Source organism: Medicago truncatula, chromosome 1 (genome assembly GCF_003473485.1).
Source record: "Medicago truncatula cultivar Jemalong A17 chromosome 1, MtrunA17r5.0-ANR, whole genome shotgun sequence".
Classification (NCBI taxonomy): Eukaryota; Viridiplantae; Streptophyta; class Magnoliopsida; order Fabales; family Fabaceae; genus Medicago; species Medicago truncatula.
In genome coordinates this window covers 49,694,313-49,710,092 of record NC_053042.1, presented here as the reverse complement: position 1 = coordinate 49,710,092, position 15,780 = coordinate 49,694,313, and the positions used below count along the sequence as shown (strand labels likewise).

The 15,780-nt window shown below is 34.4% G+C and overlaps 3 protein-coding genes across 5 annotated transcripts; 1 reads left to right on the top strand and 2 right to left on the bottom strand.

Annotated features, from left to right (window-relative positions):
- Window positions 1-526: 526 nt before the first annotated feature.
- LOC11414670 (phosphoglucomutase, chloroplastic) lies at window positions 527-7,000 on the bottom strand. The gene is made up of 22 exons (XM_003592310.4): window positions 6,631-7,000; window positions 6,495-6,560; window positions 6,341-6,385; window positions 6,164-6,256; window positions 6,008-6,060; window positions 5,801-5,852; window positions 5,648-5,716; window positions 5,300-5,368; window positions 3,592-3,714; window positions 3,426-3,478; window positions 3,200-3,278; window positions 3,045-3,109; window positions 2,898-2,965; window positions 2,506-2,624; window positions 2,352-2,426; window positions 2,119-2,234; window positions 1,693-1,834; window positions 1,453-1,534; window positions 1,317-1,363; window positions 1,137-1,214; window positions 937-1,042; window positions 527-850 (listed from the first exon to the last, which is right to left on the bottom strand). Exons 1-22 carry the CDS (start codon window positions 6,847-6,849, stop codon window positions 783-785), a joined length of 1,887 nt encoding a protein of 628 aa, XP_003592358.1. The 5' UTR covers window positions 6,850-7,000; the 3' UTR covers window positions 527-782.
- Window positions 7,001-8,344: 1,344 nt separating this feature from the next.
- Window positions 8,345-8,869, top strand: LOC112418663 (uncharacterized). Its single transcript, XM_024775124.1, has one exon. The coding sequence runs from the start codon at window positions 8,345-8,347 to the stop codon at window positions 8,867-8,869; it is 525 nt and encodes a 174-aa protein (XP_024630892.1).
- A 70-nt stretch (window positions 8,870-8,939) lies between these two features.
- LOC25485105 (O-fucosyltransferase 1) lies at window positions 8,940-15,691 on the bottom strand. Of its 3 annotated transcripts, XR_005643867.1 has the most exons (10): window positions 15,472-15,689; window positions 15,232-15,391; window positions 15,065-15,143; window positions 14,887-14,957; window positions 14,078-14,166; window positions 12,060-12,183; window positions 11,685-11,968; window positions 10,157-10,286; window positions 9,264-9,970; window positions 8,940-9,162 (listed from the first exon to the last, which is right to left on the bottom strand). XR_005643867.1 is itself a non-coding variant. In XM_039829939.1 (9 exons), the coding sequence occupies exons 3-9, from the start codon at window positions 15,116-15,118 to the stop codon at window positions 9,383-9,385; spliced, it is 1,356 nt and encodes a 451-aa protein (XP_039685873.1). In that variant the 5' UTR covers window positions 15,119-15,143; window positions 15,232-15,391; window positions 15,472-15,691; the 3' UTR covers window positions 8,940-9,382. The 3 variants fall into 3 exon arrangements, 2 of the variants coding, with proteins under 2 accessions (XP_039685873.1, XP_039685872.1); XM_039829939.1 differs by having other exon boundaries at window positions 8,940-9,970; window positions 15,049-15,143; window positions 15,472-15,691; XM_039829938.1 differs by having other exon boundaries at window positions 8,940-9,970; window positions 15,472-15,688.
- Window positions 15,692-15,780: the final 89 nt, after the last annotated feature.

Genomic DNA, 15,780 nt, shown 5'->3' with positions numbered 1-15,780 from the left:
CCTGAATGTTCCCAACTTCACAATTTATAGTCATATACCACAGTTAGACCCTAAAAACAAATTTTTGCTATCCATGTGTATTTCCAAAGAAAAATCAGTCCGTTTTTGCACAACTAAAAAGTACATTTCCAAAATCAAAACCATGACCATTTGATGACATTGAGCTAAGAAGTGTTGTATTATAAAGTATAAACTACCATTGTCTTCAACTCCAAAGCACTGTGGAACTTTTTGGTGTACCGAAAAAATATCATAAAACCATTTACATAATTTGATTCACCAGTTTGAAGTATTAATTATGAGATATGCTTTATGTTATGAATATGCATGACACCAATAGTAACGAACAAATGTCATTCACCAATCCCTTCCTGTGCACATCCGAAGCAGCATCAGGGGGTTTTCTAGCAATGTTTCCAATGGAATCAGCATGTGCAGCTAACACATAGTTCGCAGAGGGTGGTCTTAAATCTGGCTTTGAGGTGCAACTCTAGTTTCCCGACTTAGAAAAATGGGACAACATTGAAAACAAAAGCTCCGTTTACAGAGAAGCTAGATATTATTAATTAATACTATTATTTATTTAGTTACACAATGGTATTTCATTTCTTAAAAGTGCATATAAATATCATATTTTACATAGGGAGGACTATGCTCCAAAAGGGTAAAACAACCAAAACTGAAAAATGACAAACCGAATTGATCTCAGGTAATAATGGGATAGGCGCAATGCACTCAACTTGGAGTACATTTTGATGAGTGGTTGTGGAATATGTACATTTTTAAGTGATGACTGTAGGCTTCTCTCTCCCTGTGAACTCTTTGAGCTTTGAAACGGATAATGCTAAGTCTGCATAGTACTAAGAGTAATTAGTCACAGAAAAATAAGCAGATTTGTTTATATTACTATACTTTATCTTGGTATATGAAAATAACCTATTAATGGTTTCAAAGCAATTTGAGCGTCAAGGTCGTGTTTAGAAACATCTGGTTCAAACTGTTCAATATACACTCTAACAGTTGCACCAGCGGAACCCGTTCCCTGTAAAACAAAACAGCGTACATAATTACTTAATATTTAATTTTTGATAAATGTTTTGAAAGAGACGGTGCGCTAATAAACATATGTCACTTACTGATAAACGATAAATAATCCTTGAGCCATCCGTAAAAACAAACCGGACCCCTTGTTTTGATACCACACTTCCATCTACCTGCACATTTAAATCAAATCAGATTTTGAACTACGGTTGCTTGACCTTGAGTTGAAAAAAAAAAATGAACGTGATAGGACTGTGCACATTGTAAGAACTTACAGGATCTGTGTATGTAAAATCATCTGCAAACTGGAGGACATAACTTCCTGTAGAAGAATGCTCATCATACTTCAAATATGCTCAGGATCAGTGTCTGCTAATGATAATAAAGTGCTTGTAAGTTGTAGTAACTTACCATACTTATCACCGGACTTGCTCTTAGACAAACACTCTCTTAGATACTCTATCATCTTATTGGCCCCTTCGGATTCACATTCCTATATTTAAATTTGTCAAAAATCAAAAGAAAAAGAAATGAAACATGCACTTAACCTAGCTTATGGTATTAAGAAATTCCAAAGCAAAACTAAACTAAATAATTAAGTGTCAAAAATTATTATACATATAAATCTTCAATTGCAAGAATGATACCAACCTCGTAGTCATATCTAGAAAAGAAATTTCTACCATAGGTTGCCCAATGTTCCTTTACAACATCAGATACAGAGATCAATTTCTCCCCTGGTTTCGTGTCTTTGTTGCGGTGAGCAATAATAGAAAGCCAAGCTAATACAGCCCTAGTAATTGGAAACAAACAACTTACATAAGACATAGAGTTAAAATGTAAAAAAGTTGACAAAACTTATGCTTGCGGCACTGTTTCTTAATAAAAATATGACAGGTATTTTGACCATCTCATCTTCCTTTACAAGGTTGTCCGAGTGAGATATAAAACATAATAGAAATTTGATCCCCACCCCTAACAAAACTAATAATCGTACTAACATTTGCTATTAAAAAAAGGTATACTGATACATAATAGGTATGTTATGCTTTGAAGAAACGTGTGTGGAATATTTACCAGATTCCGTCTTTCTCCCGAATGTGGTCAGAACCTGTTCCAAAACTCTCTTCCCCGCAAATTGACAAATTCCCAGCATCCATAAGATTCCCAAAAAATTTCCAACCAGTGGGCACCTGCATCCAAGGTTCATTTTTTGTCATTTAAGAACCATTACTTCATCTAGAATATTTTCAAGAGGGACAAATTGCAAAAATAAAATAAAATCACGATGATAATATAACAAAATATACCTCAAAAAAAGGGAGGTTCAACTTTTCAGCAACTCTATCTAGAGCACCACTTGTCGGCATTGATCGTGCAAGACCCTGCAATTACAATACAGAACAATGACACTACTGTTTTACAATGATGAATACCTATTAACAGTACGTATAAACTTTCTACCTTAACACTGTTCTTGAAGTATGGAATCGCTTCTTTTGCATTGGCTGCAATAACCGCTACAGAGTCCGAAGGAGTTACAAAGAAACTCGTTCCTAAAATCATATTTCTATCCCCGTCACCTGAACAAAAGTTCAAATACATAAACATCATCAAGGAAACACATAAAGGCAGACAAAACATGCTGCACAAGTATATATCAACTACATCTTCTAAAAAATGATACAATTTAAATTTCAAAAATAAAATATTTTTTATGACATGTACCGATAAGATTCAATAGCAAGAGAAAAAAAAATGAAACTAATCATCTGTTCAGGGGCTTTAGTTATACGAAAAAGCATGTAGTGAAAATCTTAAACCAAAGATGTGGAAGCTGGGTTGATCTCTCATACCATCACTAGCAGCTCCAAAATCAGGTCCATTTTCAGCATACATAATGTTGACAAGATCCTTTGCATATCTGTTCAGTAAACATACAATCAGAAACAGTTTGCTAATGGATAAAAACACAATGCTAACAAATAAAATATTAATCTCACGTTAGATTAGGATCAGGATGACCATGTCCAAAATCTTCCAAAGGTATTCCATTTGAAATTGAATCCTATATTGCATACTTAACATCAACATCCAATATCAACATTATATAAATGTCTCTCCCCTCCCTAAATGAGTTAAAGCGGGAGAACCATACCGGAGTAGCACCAAGTTTATCAACAAAGATGGGGGTTGCATAAGCACCAGCAACTGCATGCATGGCATCAAATGTAAACCTAAAAAAATAAATAAATTTCAAGATTATGTGCCCATGAGATGAAATAGCCCCACTCTGTTTAAACAAAAAAGTAATCAAGATCTAAAGCAAAATGCAACCCCGTAAAGTCAAAATTTGCAATAATCAAATATTAAGAAGATTTTACCTAAAATCTGGCCGTGAAACAAGACCTTTGATTAGCTGAAAATCAAATACTGTCTGCACAGAAAATAATAACAAATAAACTGAACTGGAGTAACACTCACAACGCTGAGGTCAAGCTTGCATGAATTATTCTACTGAATTATGATAATGCAAAAAATTATTTTGACCTCCAATAGCTCCAGATAATCAGAAACTGGGTCTATTACTTCCACATTGAAGCTTCCGAATTTTGTAACCCCAACATTTGATAAGTCAACGTCAGGAATGTCAGCAATCTTTATCTCAGAAATCTGTGTCAATGGAAATTGTATGAAAAAAGTTGCAAAAAATATCAACTGTGGTTTCAATTCATTTGATAACCTTATTTGTCAAAGAAACGGCAACATTATATCATTTGTCCAAAAAAAACCAGGACAAAACTGTGTGCAATGGATTTGCTGATTACTCGTAGGTTTTTTCCTGACCATTACCATGGAGAGATTTATATGGATCATTAATATTTCTTTCATGGGCATTTTTCATTCAACATATGGTTCCCTGTTTAAAGGGGACAAAAACTATTGAAGTGCAATAACTGCACTAAGTGTTATTTTTATCAAAGGTTGTGCTTGAGTTAGCGGCTCTAAGGATGTTTGTTTGAGTCCAAGTGGTGGCATGGCATTCTATCCTACATTCTAAAAGGATAAGTCCTATAATAACTAGGCAATGTGGTTTGTAAGAATTGAACGAACCATGTTTTAAAACTTGGTAGGATGATATATGCAAAAGAAAAATTGCAATTCTTATATGCCCTTTCAACATAATCGGATGATCGGCTAAAAAATACCTGAATGGAAATGTTTTATTAGGTCTTAATCATACTTCATAGTTTTTTTTCCTCTTGTGATGAAAGAATTTATTGAGAGGATACTAGTATAGAGATGGAGAATCAGTTGTGCAGTTCCAGCTTTTCAATATCGATAAATTAACATTGACATCAAGTAAAACTTCACACCAGATAAACAACCAATGTTACTCTATCAAAAAAAAAAAACACCAATATACCTAGACCCAATTTTGAAATTAATAAACTAAGGACATTAATTCTTCATGTTAGAAGTTACGGTTTGCCTGAACGTTCAAGTGGATAAACTTTAGGAGCATTGTTAATTAGTCGTATATTGAGATTGAGATAGAAAAGGTGATCTACTCTTTAATTATGTTCTGTAATATCATGTTGTAATCATGTTATAGATTTCATATATAACTACACCAAACAATTCAGCTGATACCTCTAGAGAGGGAAAAAATTCCGAGAGACAAAGGAAGAGAGAGAAACAATAGTGAAGAAACAAAAAAAGACATCTGAGATTTTGCAAAAATTGAAAGAAAGGCTGCCAAGCCCTCGCCGCAAAGTGTAAACGACAAATCATCATAAGTGGATATTTTAAGAGTAAAAAGAATGACTTTTGGACATTACCATGAAACATTTTTAGGGATCTGGTAGTACAAATTTTGTAAATCATCGAACACATAGAATTTTGCATTACCAAACTCTTCGTGCTATTGCAGTGTACTAGATTTTGGCTAGGAAGACTATTTTCTGTTTTATTACAAAAATTACATGTTGGTGTAAAAGCTTTACTAAACTTTATGCTATCTTAATGGTACATAGTAACCATTTTCTATTAGCAGATATTCAAGGAAATGGAAAATGTGTCCCTTATGAAATTAATTCTACTACAAAGTAAAAATTATATGAGAAGAAAGTAAATAAGGTGAAGATTACACAATATTTCATCCTCTAACAAGGCAACACATGAGAAAGTCAAACATTTCAAGGAGCAGAATGTAAGATTGGAATATTAAGGAATACTTAAATACAGGGACACTTACAGATAGGGTGTTTCCGTAAATCTTGTCAGTGATGGATTCTGGTGCAGGTTGTCCACTACTGTAATTAAACTGGATTCAATAGCAAAGACATTTATCAGAAACACAAACTAATTGGTTTGCGCATAACACACTCTGGAGTGTGGACATTGACTACAAATACATTACATGGAAAACTATGCATTGCCAAATCGGTGTATATTATGTATATGGGATACAAAATGACCGAATCCCCTAGTGATACATGACAAAAAAAATAAAGCAACTTCAGGGAGCACTATCTGTAAGCATTAGTCAATACATAATTGACCCATGACCTTTAAATGGATGAGAACTAATTAGGAAAGTTACCTTAATACCCCAATCATATTCAGGACCACCGGGATTATGGCTTGCACTCATAATAAATCCACCATTCGCCTGTTGAAGTTTAAGAAAATGAGTAAAATGAACAAGTTTGCTGAAAATGTTATGCTAAGGAAAAAAGGAATATGTTCTGCTTGCCTGCCTCTTCCTTATCACAGCAGAAACGGCTGGTGTTGACAATATCCCTTCCCTGTATTAGATAGAAATTAAAAAGTATATTCAACTTATATCAAGAAGTTGCATTGAACAATAGCACATTCACTACCCTACTAGCTCTTGATTTATGTAATTCCACTCCTTTCTTGTAACAATTAACAAGAAAAATCAATTGATTAAGAAACTTACTTTCCAACCAGAATTTTTCCAACACCATTTCCAGCAGCAATTTTGACTATTATCTGTAATGCACAAAAACAGCAAAAGGAACAGATTAGAAATAAAGCATTTTTTCTTAACATATTAAAATTTGATTTCTATGGTGACACATTCAAAAAGGTTAACCTGTGTAGCTTCTCTATTAAAGTATCGACCATCACCTCCCAACACCAACACTCCATTTTTGTAATCCTCCGGAGGCAATGAATTAAACAGTGCCTATAAATTCACATAAGTTTAACTCACTTACAAAGCAAAACACATTAAATCACGTAATCATACATTGCACAGAATCTTACAAACCTGAATCCAATTTGCAAGGTAATTTTCTTGCATAAACACTTTCACCTACAAAACAAACAATAACACAGCCTCTATACTTATCAATGATCACTAAATAAAATGTGTGCATTATGTTTCTAGAAAAGCAAGAATTGAATAGAACAAAATTACCAACCTTTTTTCGTAGACCGCTTGTACCAGTTTTTTGTCCTTCTATGGGTTTGGTAGGAATAGAGTTGATCTTGAAGAAAAAGAAAAGGGTCAATATAAAACGTAAAAGGGTATAGAAAAGAAAAGAGTGAAGAAAGAACCTTAATGCCTTGAGGTTCAGCAATGGTTGTGGGAGAAGAGGATGAAGAAGTGGCTCTGATGATTGAATTAAAGCGGACTTTAAAAGGAGAGTTTTGAAGTTTGAAGGAAGAAGAAGGAGATTGGAGAGTGAAGGAAGGTTGAATTGAAAGTGAGACATTGGAGGTTTGAGGTTTAAACGCAGAAATGGTGAAGCTGTTGAGTCTGTGACAGAAAGCCATTGATCCGTTTAAGCACACGAATGTACAGTGACACCGTGTAATGATCAAAGAAGAGAAGAAGAAAATAGTAACACTTTCTCTTCGCAGAGTCAAGAGAGTGTCTGGGTGATAGGACTAGGAGGTGTTGAATTGTATATGTGCCACATGTAACTGGGAGACACTTATCTTGGGATTCAACCAAATATCACGTGACTAATTTCATTTTCAAAGTTTGCTTCATTTTTTTCCTACTCCATTAAGGAACGGTTGATAATTGAGATCCTTTTTTTTATTCTCATAAACCATTTAAATTCGGGGACGGATCAAATTGATATGGGGCCAACGTAAGTTCAACATATATATCGATGATAAGTGAAGGCTTAATTGTCCTATACAATTTGTGTAGGGATCGAGGTTCGAACCCCCCTTAAAGATGAATTTCTCTAACTATTAAACTACTTGACAAAAAAAAAATAATAATAATGATTTAATTGCACTTTTTCCCCTATCTTTTGCTAATTATGCAATTTTGAACTCCCTCTTTTTTTGAGCGGTTTTACACCCTTTCTTTTGCCAATTGTGTTTTAGTTCAAAATCATCATTAAAAGAGGGGAAAGGGGGCAAAAGATCGGGTGCAAAATCGCTCAAAAAAAAGAAAAAGAGTGCAAAATCGCACAATTGGCAAAAAAATAGGGGGCAAAATTGCAATTAAACACAAGAAGGTCTATCTAACCAAAAAGGGGCAAAAGATAGGGTGCAAAATTGCTCAAAAAAAAAGGTGCAAAATCGCAAAATTAGCAAAAGATAGGGGGAAAGTGCAATTAAGCTATAAGTAAATAGGTGTCCTTAAAGCACATGTTAAAAATCCTAAAAGAAGAAGTATTCTTTAAAATTTTGTGATTTCAATTCATTAAAAAGTGAAATATTAATTTTTTTTTTTAAGGAAAAGTGAAATATTAAATATAATGCATGCATTCCAATCAACTATTTATATTTTTAATTCATTAGCTTATGCCTTAAAGACACAAGTTAACATTTCTCTAAGAAAATAGTATATGTCATGTATAACAGAAGTCAGCTTCAGGACAAGCAAAGTGCACACAGAACCGCAGGTCAAAATTTACACATAGCTGAGTTTTGAATGTACTAGCTAAGACAAAAAATTTAGCTTATAACTTATAGCGGATAGCTTATAAGTTCGTTCGACTAAAAAAATTCTATTTGATAATGTTTTTTCACCACGAACTTATAGTTTATTTCACGAGCTTATAAGATATTTTTCAGACGCTATTTCAAGTAGCATTTAAGCTTATAGCTTATTATCTTTTGTTTCATTTTTACCCTCATCACTTTAATTAAAATCCATTTTTACCCTTTCGAATAAATAGCTACCTTTAAGAAGAAAAAAAACATGTTATATTTAATAAAAGTTCAGATTTTAAAGGCTGATAATAAATATATGTTTCAAGTGGGAAATTTGCCAGCGGCAATGACAGCAGTTTGAAAACCTTTTTTGATGGTTTCAGATCGGTGGATTTCATGGAATAGCAGAAATTTCAACTGCCACATTCTCAATGTCGACAGAAGCTGTCTTGGCACACCAACTCGTGTTGGTTATGGAGGCTTAATACGTAACAGCGCGGGGCTATTTCTGAAGGGGTTCTCAGGCCTCATTCACGGCTCAACTTGTATTCTGCAAGCGGAGCTCACAGCCATCCTTGAAGGTTACCGAATGGCAGTGAACATGGGCATTGAGGAATTAGTGTGCTTCTCAGACTCTCAGATTTCAGTCAATCTTGTCTCAGGCGAGGTATCTAAATTCCATGCCTATGCAGTGATAATTCAAGATATCAAGGATATTTTAGCCTCCCACAACTTCAGAATCTTTCACACTCTTAGAGAAGGAAACCACTGCGCAGACTTCTCAGCCAAACTCGGAGCCACTTCAACTGCACCCTTCTTGGAACACCAGTACCCTCCTCTTGATCTCATCAGCATGCTAAAAATTGATGCTTCAGGAACCTGTTTCCTGAGAACTTAAGTTTCTTTTGTACTGTCTTTTTTCCTGTCTTTTTTCTGTTTTTTCTTACCTATTGTAACCAAAAAAAAAAAAAGTGGGAAATTTGCCGAATAACAACATATTACATTATTAATAAACAAAAATAATCATATTCAACACACCATCAGTTACATATGGCACTCCAAATATCTAACATATAGTACATTAGTAACTATATAAGTGCCTTTCTGATGCACATTGTACACAGTATAACTCCGGGCATTGCTCTCTACCCAATCAATCCGTCTGATCTTCCTTCTATTGTCTACAGAAAACTAAATCAGGGGAGTATACAAATCAGCTCCTTCAATTCTCGTTATTATTTGACTATATCATTCCATCAGTAGAACTAATAATGTGGGACAGCAAATATCACCTGAAAATCTGGATCCTGTAACAGGAGTTCGTTCCTTTTCAATTTGACCCACAGAAGTTCATTACTGTGGAATAAAAGAACAATCTGCTCAAAGCCACAAATAACCCCTATATATCTGCTCAAGCTTGTGTAGAGTTTGTGTCTGTAGATGCTTTTACCAATTCATCATGCAGAATATTTAAAACATCGTTAGGTGGACAATTGTCTTCTGGGTTCTTTGCTGATGTTTGACAGAAGCATTCAGGCCAAGAATTTGTATAGAAAGACTCGGGAGAAACACGCTTATGAGGTTCACCAAAGTTTGTTTTCAGCATTACTTTCTTAACGGCCTCATCAAAATCGGTGATTTGTCCTTTCTCCCTATCAATGAAAATAGGGGCAAGAGCTTTTCTATCAGGTCTGATTGTAGTCCGAAAACCATAATAAAGGCGATGACCAAGAAGGTTGTTTGCAAAGTTGCTTGGCCCGTCATAGGTTGGCATGAAAATGTCAGAAAGAAGGCAGACCATGTAATCCACAGCAGAACCTGCCAATCCCCTAGTGTTCTCAGCAAGCTCTTCAGAGTGATCTACAGAACTGTGATTCTCAAGTCTGGGGAACAAACTGCGAAATGGATTCATAAATCGATCCCCACCAAACAATTCACCAGCTGCAAGATATATCCTGGTAGAATTGTCAAAACCCAATGCACGCAAAATAAGACCAACCTGCAGTTAGAACAGATCAATCTATATCCAATTAAATTATTGGCATCATAACTTCCAACAAATTTGTAATCTGTAATCATCAACACACATACCATTTGCCAGACAAAGAAACGATTTTTTATTTTTTTTTGGCAAAGGCAGACAAAGAAACAATTAAAAGATAATCAGAATAAAACTAATTTTTACCTCCTCGGGAGTCAGTGGGCATTTTCCGATGGCTCTTCTTTCATTATAGACTAGTTTTTTAGGTGCAAAATTTTCTTCTCGATATTTCTTCAGAATCTTTTGCTCCTCAGGTGTAAATATATCAAAGCATCTACAATCACATTCACATTTAACATGAGTAATTTAGAGAAAGAAGCATTAAATTATACTTTGAATGAAAAAAAAAATAGTTTATTTATCCGTCAATAAAACAGATTCTATAATTTCTACTCTTTGATCAGCACTCATAGAACATGCAAATACAGATACAGCCAAACACTCGGACATAACAGGAAGATATCCCAAATGCATACTTAAGAAAATAAATATACGTTACGTTCTTAAATAGAAGAGCATTCTGTATTTTGCACAAATAAATGTGGTGCACATCGACTGGGATGACTTGAAAGCTTGCAGCCAAAGTTAACCATAACATTAAAAAGCAGTTTAAGGGAGAAAGCATGCCAACAAGTTTCTGAAATTCTTTATACTATTATTATAAGTTTCAATTGCATTAAAAAAGTGACAGTGGATTAGAATACGGAAATGGGTTAAAGCCTTATCATTCTTTGAGAAAAAACATTACAAGCAAGAATAAATTGAGGAAAACAGGTTGTTTCATTATGTTTGTAAGCAATGGACACAAAATCTGGTGATCCATATGCAATTTCTTGGTCAAATGTCCTAAATGAACAATCTCCTTGTCATCAACTGACAATACACTTGGTCCAGTCTAAGTACGATTTCAGTTTGACAACCTTTAAACTCACCCATAAAACGGAAGTTAACTCATTTCACTTCTAATATAACGTTACTAGCTCCAAACCCCTCCCAAGTTGCGACAATCTCTTCAGCTCTTCTTTACAGAATAAGGCCTTTAAGTTAAGCCCAAAAAAATGTGATTAAAACTGTTTATATCACACACGGCTGGAGCCGGGATCTAGGAAAACAAACAGACACTAAACTAGTTAACACCATGATTTTGAGAAATCGCCACAATTTATGAGGCTGCACTAGAAAACAAATCCACTATACCATCAAGATTGCTAGTACCTACAACTAGTTCAGAGTCAAATGTACCCTTGGTAAGAAATAAAAAACTAACAAAGCAAATACACATGAAAGCATCAAGCGTGTGCACAACACGTTTGGGTGTGTCCATAAAAGAGTTACAAATTACAATTTGTCAAATAAAAGTGTCATTTTCCTAGAGAGATGTTTAGAAATATAAAAGAACTACAACAGAAATTGAAAGAGTAAAAGGACTTTGGAGTGGCCATTAGAGATGTTTAGAAAAATAAAAAAGAACTACAACAGATCCACTGATGAATTGAAATTTCACGCTTTTGATCCATGTTTTCTGACAAAAATTGGCATAAATATCCATAGATTTGAATCAAAAGAAAAACAGGCATTTTCTTCAACAACAAAAAAAAGCAATGACAAAATGCCTATATCTCAATTGATGTGATGTGCATGCATATGCATTCAAGATAAGTAGATAACTTACCCAGCAAATGACAACATATCCATCTCAAACCGAAGATGTATCGACATGAAGGGTCCTTGTGCACGTAGCTTATCAACTATTGATTGACTTAGCTTCATAATATGTGGCTTGAATCTTAAAGCATGATAGTTAACTCTACACCTCAACCTTTGGTACTCAGGATTGTCAATTTCTTCAGCTAACCGGTGTGAAAAGGGAGTAAGATAAATGGCACCATGTTCCTTCATTTTCTTGAGAGCATCAGTAGTATACCAACTTATAGGAGCATCTCTAGGGGGGCGGATCTGTTTCAAAATAACATTTGAAGTTTTGAACATACTATCCAGGAAATTAAAATGATTTCAAATTAATCAATTGCCAAATATTATAATCTACCTGAAATGCCTTTAATTTCTTCTTTTTGCCACTTTTCTCATTTTCTGGAATGCTTTCTACAATTTTTACGTCAAACCTCAGTGTTCTAATAAAGTGCTCAACATCATAGATACCATGGAAACCACTGCATGTAAAACAAACAAACAAATAAATAAATATATGACCTATTGCATATAATGCGACACCAATTCATCACAAATTTAACAATCGATGAGACCAGAATCTTTACAACCAGAGAAAAGGTGCCTCTTCTCCTAAATCAGAATAAGATTCTAACTACCAAGAGGTCCAAGACAAAAAAAATTAAATTTAAGAAACTTAGTCTGGATATTCAAGTGAATTTTGGATGTCAATTGCTAAAAGTAGAACAATTTCTGTGCTAGATTAAACACATTTCTGTATTTCTATAAGGAAAACTTAAATAAAATTAACAAGCACCCAACTTATAAGTCCATCTGATAAATGACCAAGCATCTAATGCTAGTTTTATAGAAAAGTATAAATTGAGATACCTTGCTGAGAACATGCAAATGCTACAAGAACACATGCAAACATTTCAAATTTGTTTATTAAAAGATGCACCCAAGGTTAAGCGAATGGCAAATTTCCCCGTTGATAGTAATCCTAGCATATTGTTTCCACACAAAGTTAATCCAGCAATTACTTGCTATCAGATGTACAAGAACTTAACCAGAAACTATCTTTTAATTTTGTGGGTGGAAAATAATATATCATCTATTCCCTATGAAGTAACAACAAATATAACCATAAGGTCTTTCTCAATGGATGGTCTAAGGAGACATGTTAAAAAGAAGGTCAAATGCATCTAAAGGTCCTTTAAGTTTTTCGTTTTTCCCAAAGTGGTCCTTTAAGTTTCAAAAGTCCCAAACAAGTCCTTTTAGTTTTTGAATCGTTTCAAACAAGTCCTGTTGTAGATAGCATAGTTGGTAATTGCTTCCTTGAACTCATCTTTGGTACCAAATCTGGTTCCTAACACCCACTTAAAACTAGTCATCTTTTTAGGCATGGCAAATGGTGGATAATGCTCTTTGTTGCTATCATCTGAATCATCACCATCATCCTCTAAAAGGACTAGTTTGAAACGATTCAAAAACTAAAAGGCCTTATTTGGGACTTTTGAAACTTAAAGGACCACTTTGGAAAAAACAAAAAACTTAAAGGACATTTAGATGCATTTGACCTAAAAAGAACTAAATACCTTTTATTATAAGTAAAACACATTTTTCTAGGCAAACTAAACACAAATTTATGCAAAATCCATGTTTCAAAAATAAGTCCATGTATTTAAATATGTGGAAGTGTTTTTCATTTATAATAAAATTAATACACTATAATGCATTCACTACAGGAGTGCTGCTAAATTTTACGGAGGAAGTTGGAGACGAAACGCAAGAATAAGCACGTGGGACATTGTAAAGAGTTTAAAAAAGTTATCTCCTTGTTTCATGGAAATCATGTGGTGGGTTAATAAAAATCAACGGAGCAGATCTATTCTTGCCTTTCTTGTTTTATTATTTTGCCAGAACAAGCATTACCCCTCACTACAAACTGTTGAGTTCGCCGTATCCTAATCTGTTAATAGACGCCTAATAGTAATAACAGCTTTGTCCCCATGAGCTTAGCTCAATTGGTAGGGATATTATGGTATACAGGGGTTAGTGCTTGAACCCCAGATTCCTCACTTATTCACCTTAAAGGGTGAATTTCTAGCCACTATGCTATTTAACCGAAAAAATAAAAAAGTAATAAGAATAGTTTTGTCAAGGAATTATTATTATTCATAAATTCATAAACAAAAGTAATTATTAATTAATAAACTAACTACTTAAGTAGTGATCACATTCAAATTGGGAATCAACAAAAACTCCTATGTTCAAGAAAAAATAAAGAACCCGCATATCTTCTACCATTTGAATCAAAATCGAGAATTTGATGAACAAGTTTTGCGGATCAGAAGTAAGTTAAGAATAAAAATTTCAAGACAATTAGTGATATACCTGTCATCATGCCAGAAGGAGTTTGCATCCAATTCAGGCAGCACTAGTGTAGCATTCATAATCCGCGCAGCAAGAACAGCATTAGAGATCTACAGCATTAAAATACAAATATATAAATACAATACAGAGAACAAAAGAACCGTCATACATATATGAAACCCCCATCCTAACAACAGCATTGGATTCACCTAGCATAAAAAAAGCAAATACTACACACTAAGAAGCTCTGATACTACGATACGGATAAGATACGACACAGATGCGGAGATTCGTGAAATTTTTTAAAATCAAGATACGACACAGACAAGCTAATTTCTCATAAATACATAAACATATAAGTAGTTAATAGACATAGACATGGTTACATATAACTTCCCCACCTATATCAGTATATATTATTTTTCCTACTATAAATGTGTCACAAAAGCATACAATTTTGTCTTTAGTTAGTACACATATCATAAAGATATCACATTTCGACTTAGATATGGATAACTGTGTACTGTTTTTATTTCGTAAGAAGCATTGGTCAAAATATTTCCAAAAAGAATGAAAAAAAACTATTGGATACTTGATGGGTATGTATTGGGAAGTATTGGACGTTTATTTGTATCGGAGACGTGTCAAATACATGTATCGGATTCGTGTCAGACATTGATACTTCTCAATATTTTGAAGTATCTAGGCTTCATTGACTACACGGTTAGTTAATTAACAGTGAATGCACTAAACCAGTATAGAAAATAGCAACCCTATATACTCATAAAATTCCATCACATTTTACAGTAAGAGAATGGGAAGGTACAAACTGCAGTACGCTGCTGATTCAGTCCACCATTGCATCGAACCCGCAAATAGCCATTATTCTTACTCGGAGGAGCTGGAAAAAAACACCATAACACATTATCAGAAAATTCTATAACAACCATACTCAATTAAAAACTCTTGCATGAGAAACAGTCTGTAACTACAAGAACAGATAGATACGGGGCCAATGAGAACGCGGTGACGACGACGGTCGCCAACCACTGGAATCGGCATTGCTCCAAAGCTCTTCTAACCGGATCTGCTCAACAATAAACAAATAAAAAATTCGCTGAGTTTCGCATTACAAAAATTCGTAGAGATTCTGAACTGAACAATTTTAAAAGAACCTCTGATCGAAAAATGGATTGAACATTCTCATTTGATGAAGAGTAGAACAATGAGAACGTGCAGATCAAGAGTACGATAGCAGCAATTGATAACTTCGCAACCATTCCTTTGAATCCTGATCCTCCGATGTGTCTTCCATTCTGCCGGTGAAGTCCAGGTCTGCAACAATCGACATTTTCGACTTTTGAGAATTGAAATCGAAATCGAAAATCAAATTCGAATAAGTGTCTAAAATTTACCTTCTCATAGTGGAGATTTAGTAGCGGTACTCTTCTTATGTGAATACAGTACTTTGAATTTACAGTGAAGAATGAGGAGCAGTGGTTGCCGGTGACGGTTAGAGAAATGAACACCGTGTCGGAGATCTGAGAAATGGCGGTTGACGGTGGAGGAGTGGTGGTGAGAGATGAATGAAAGATGAAGCAAAACTCGTTGATGAGATAAAAATAGAAATTGGGTTATTGGATGGTGGGTTTTGAAAATGGGCTGTAGTGATGGAGAACAGAAGAAGAAAATAGAGGATTGCTATTCGCCCAGTCTTTTTACTA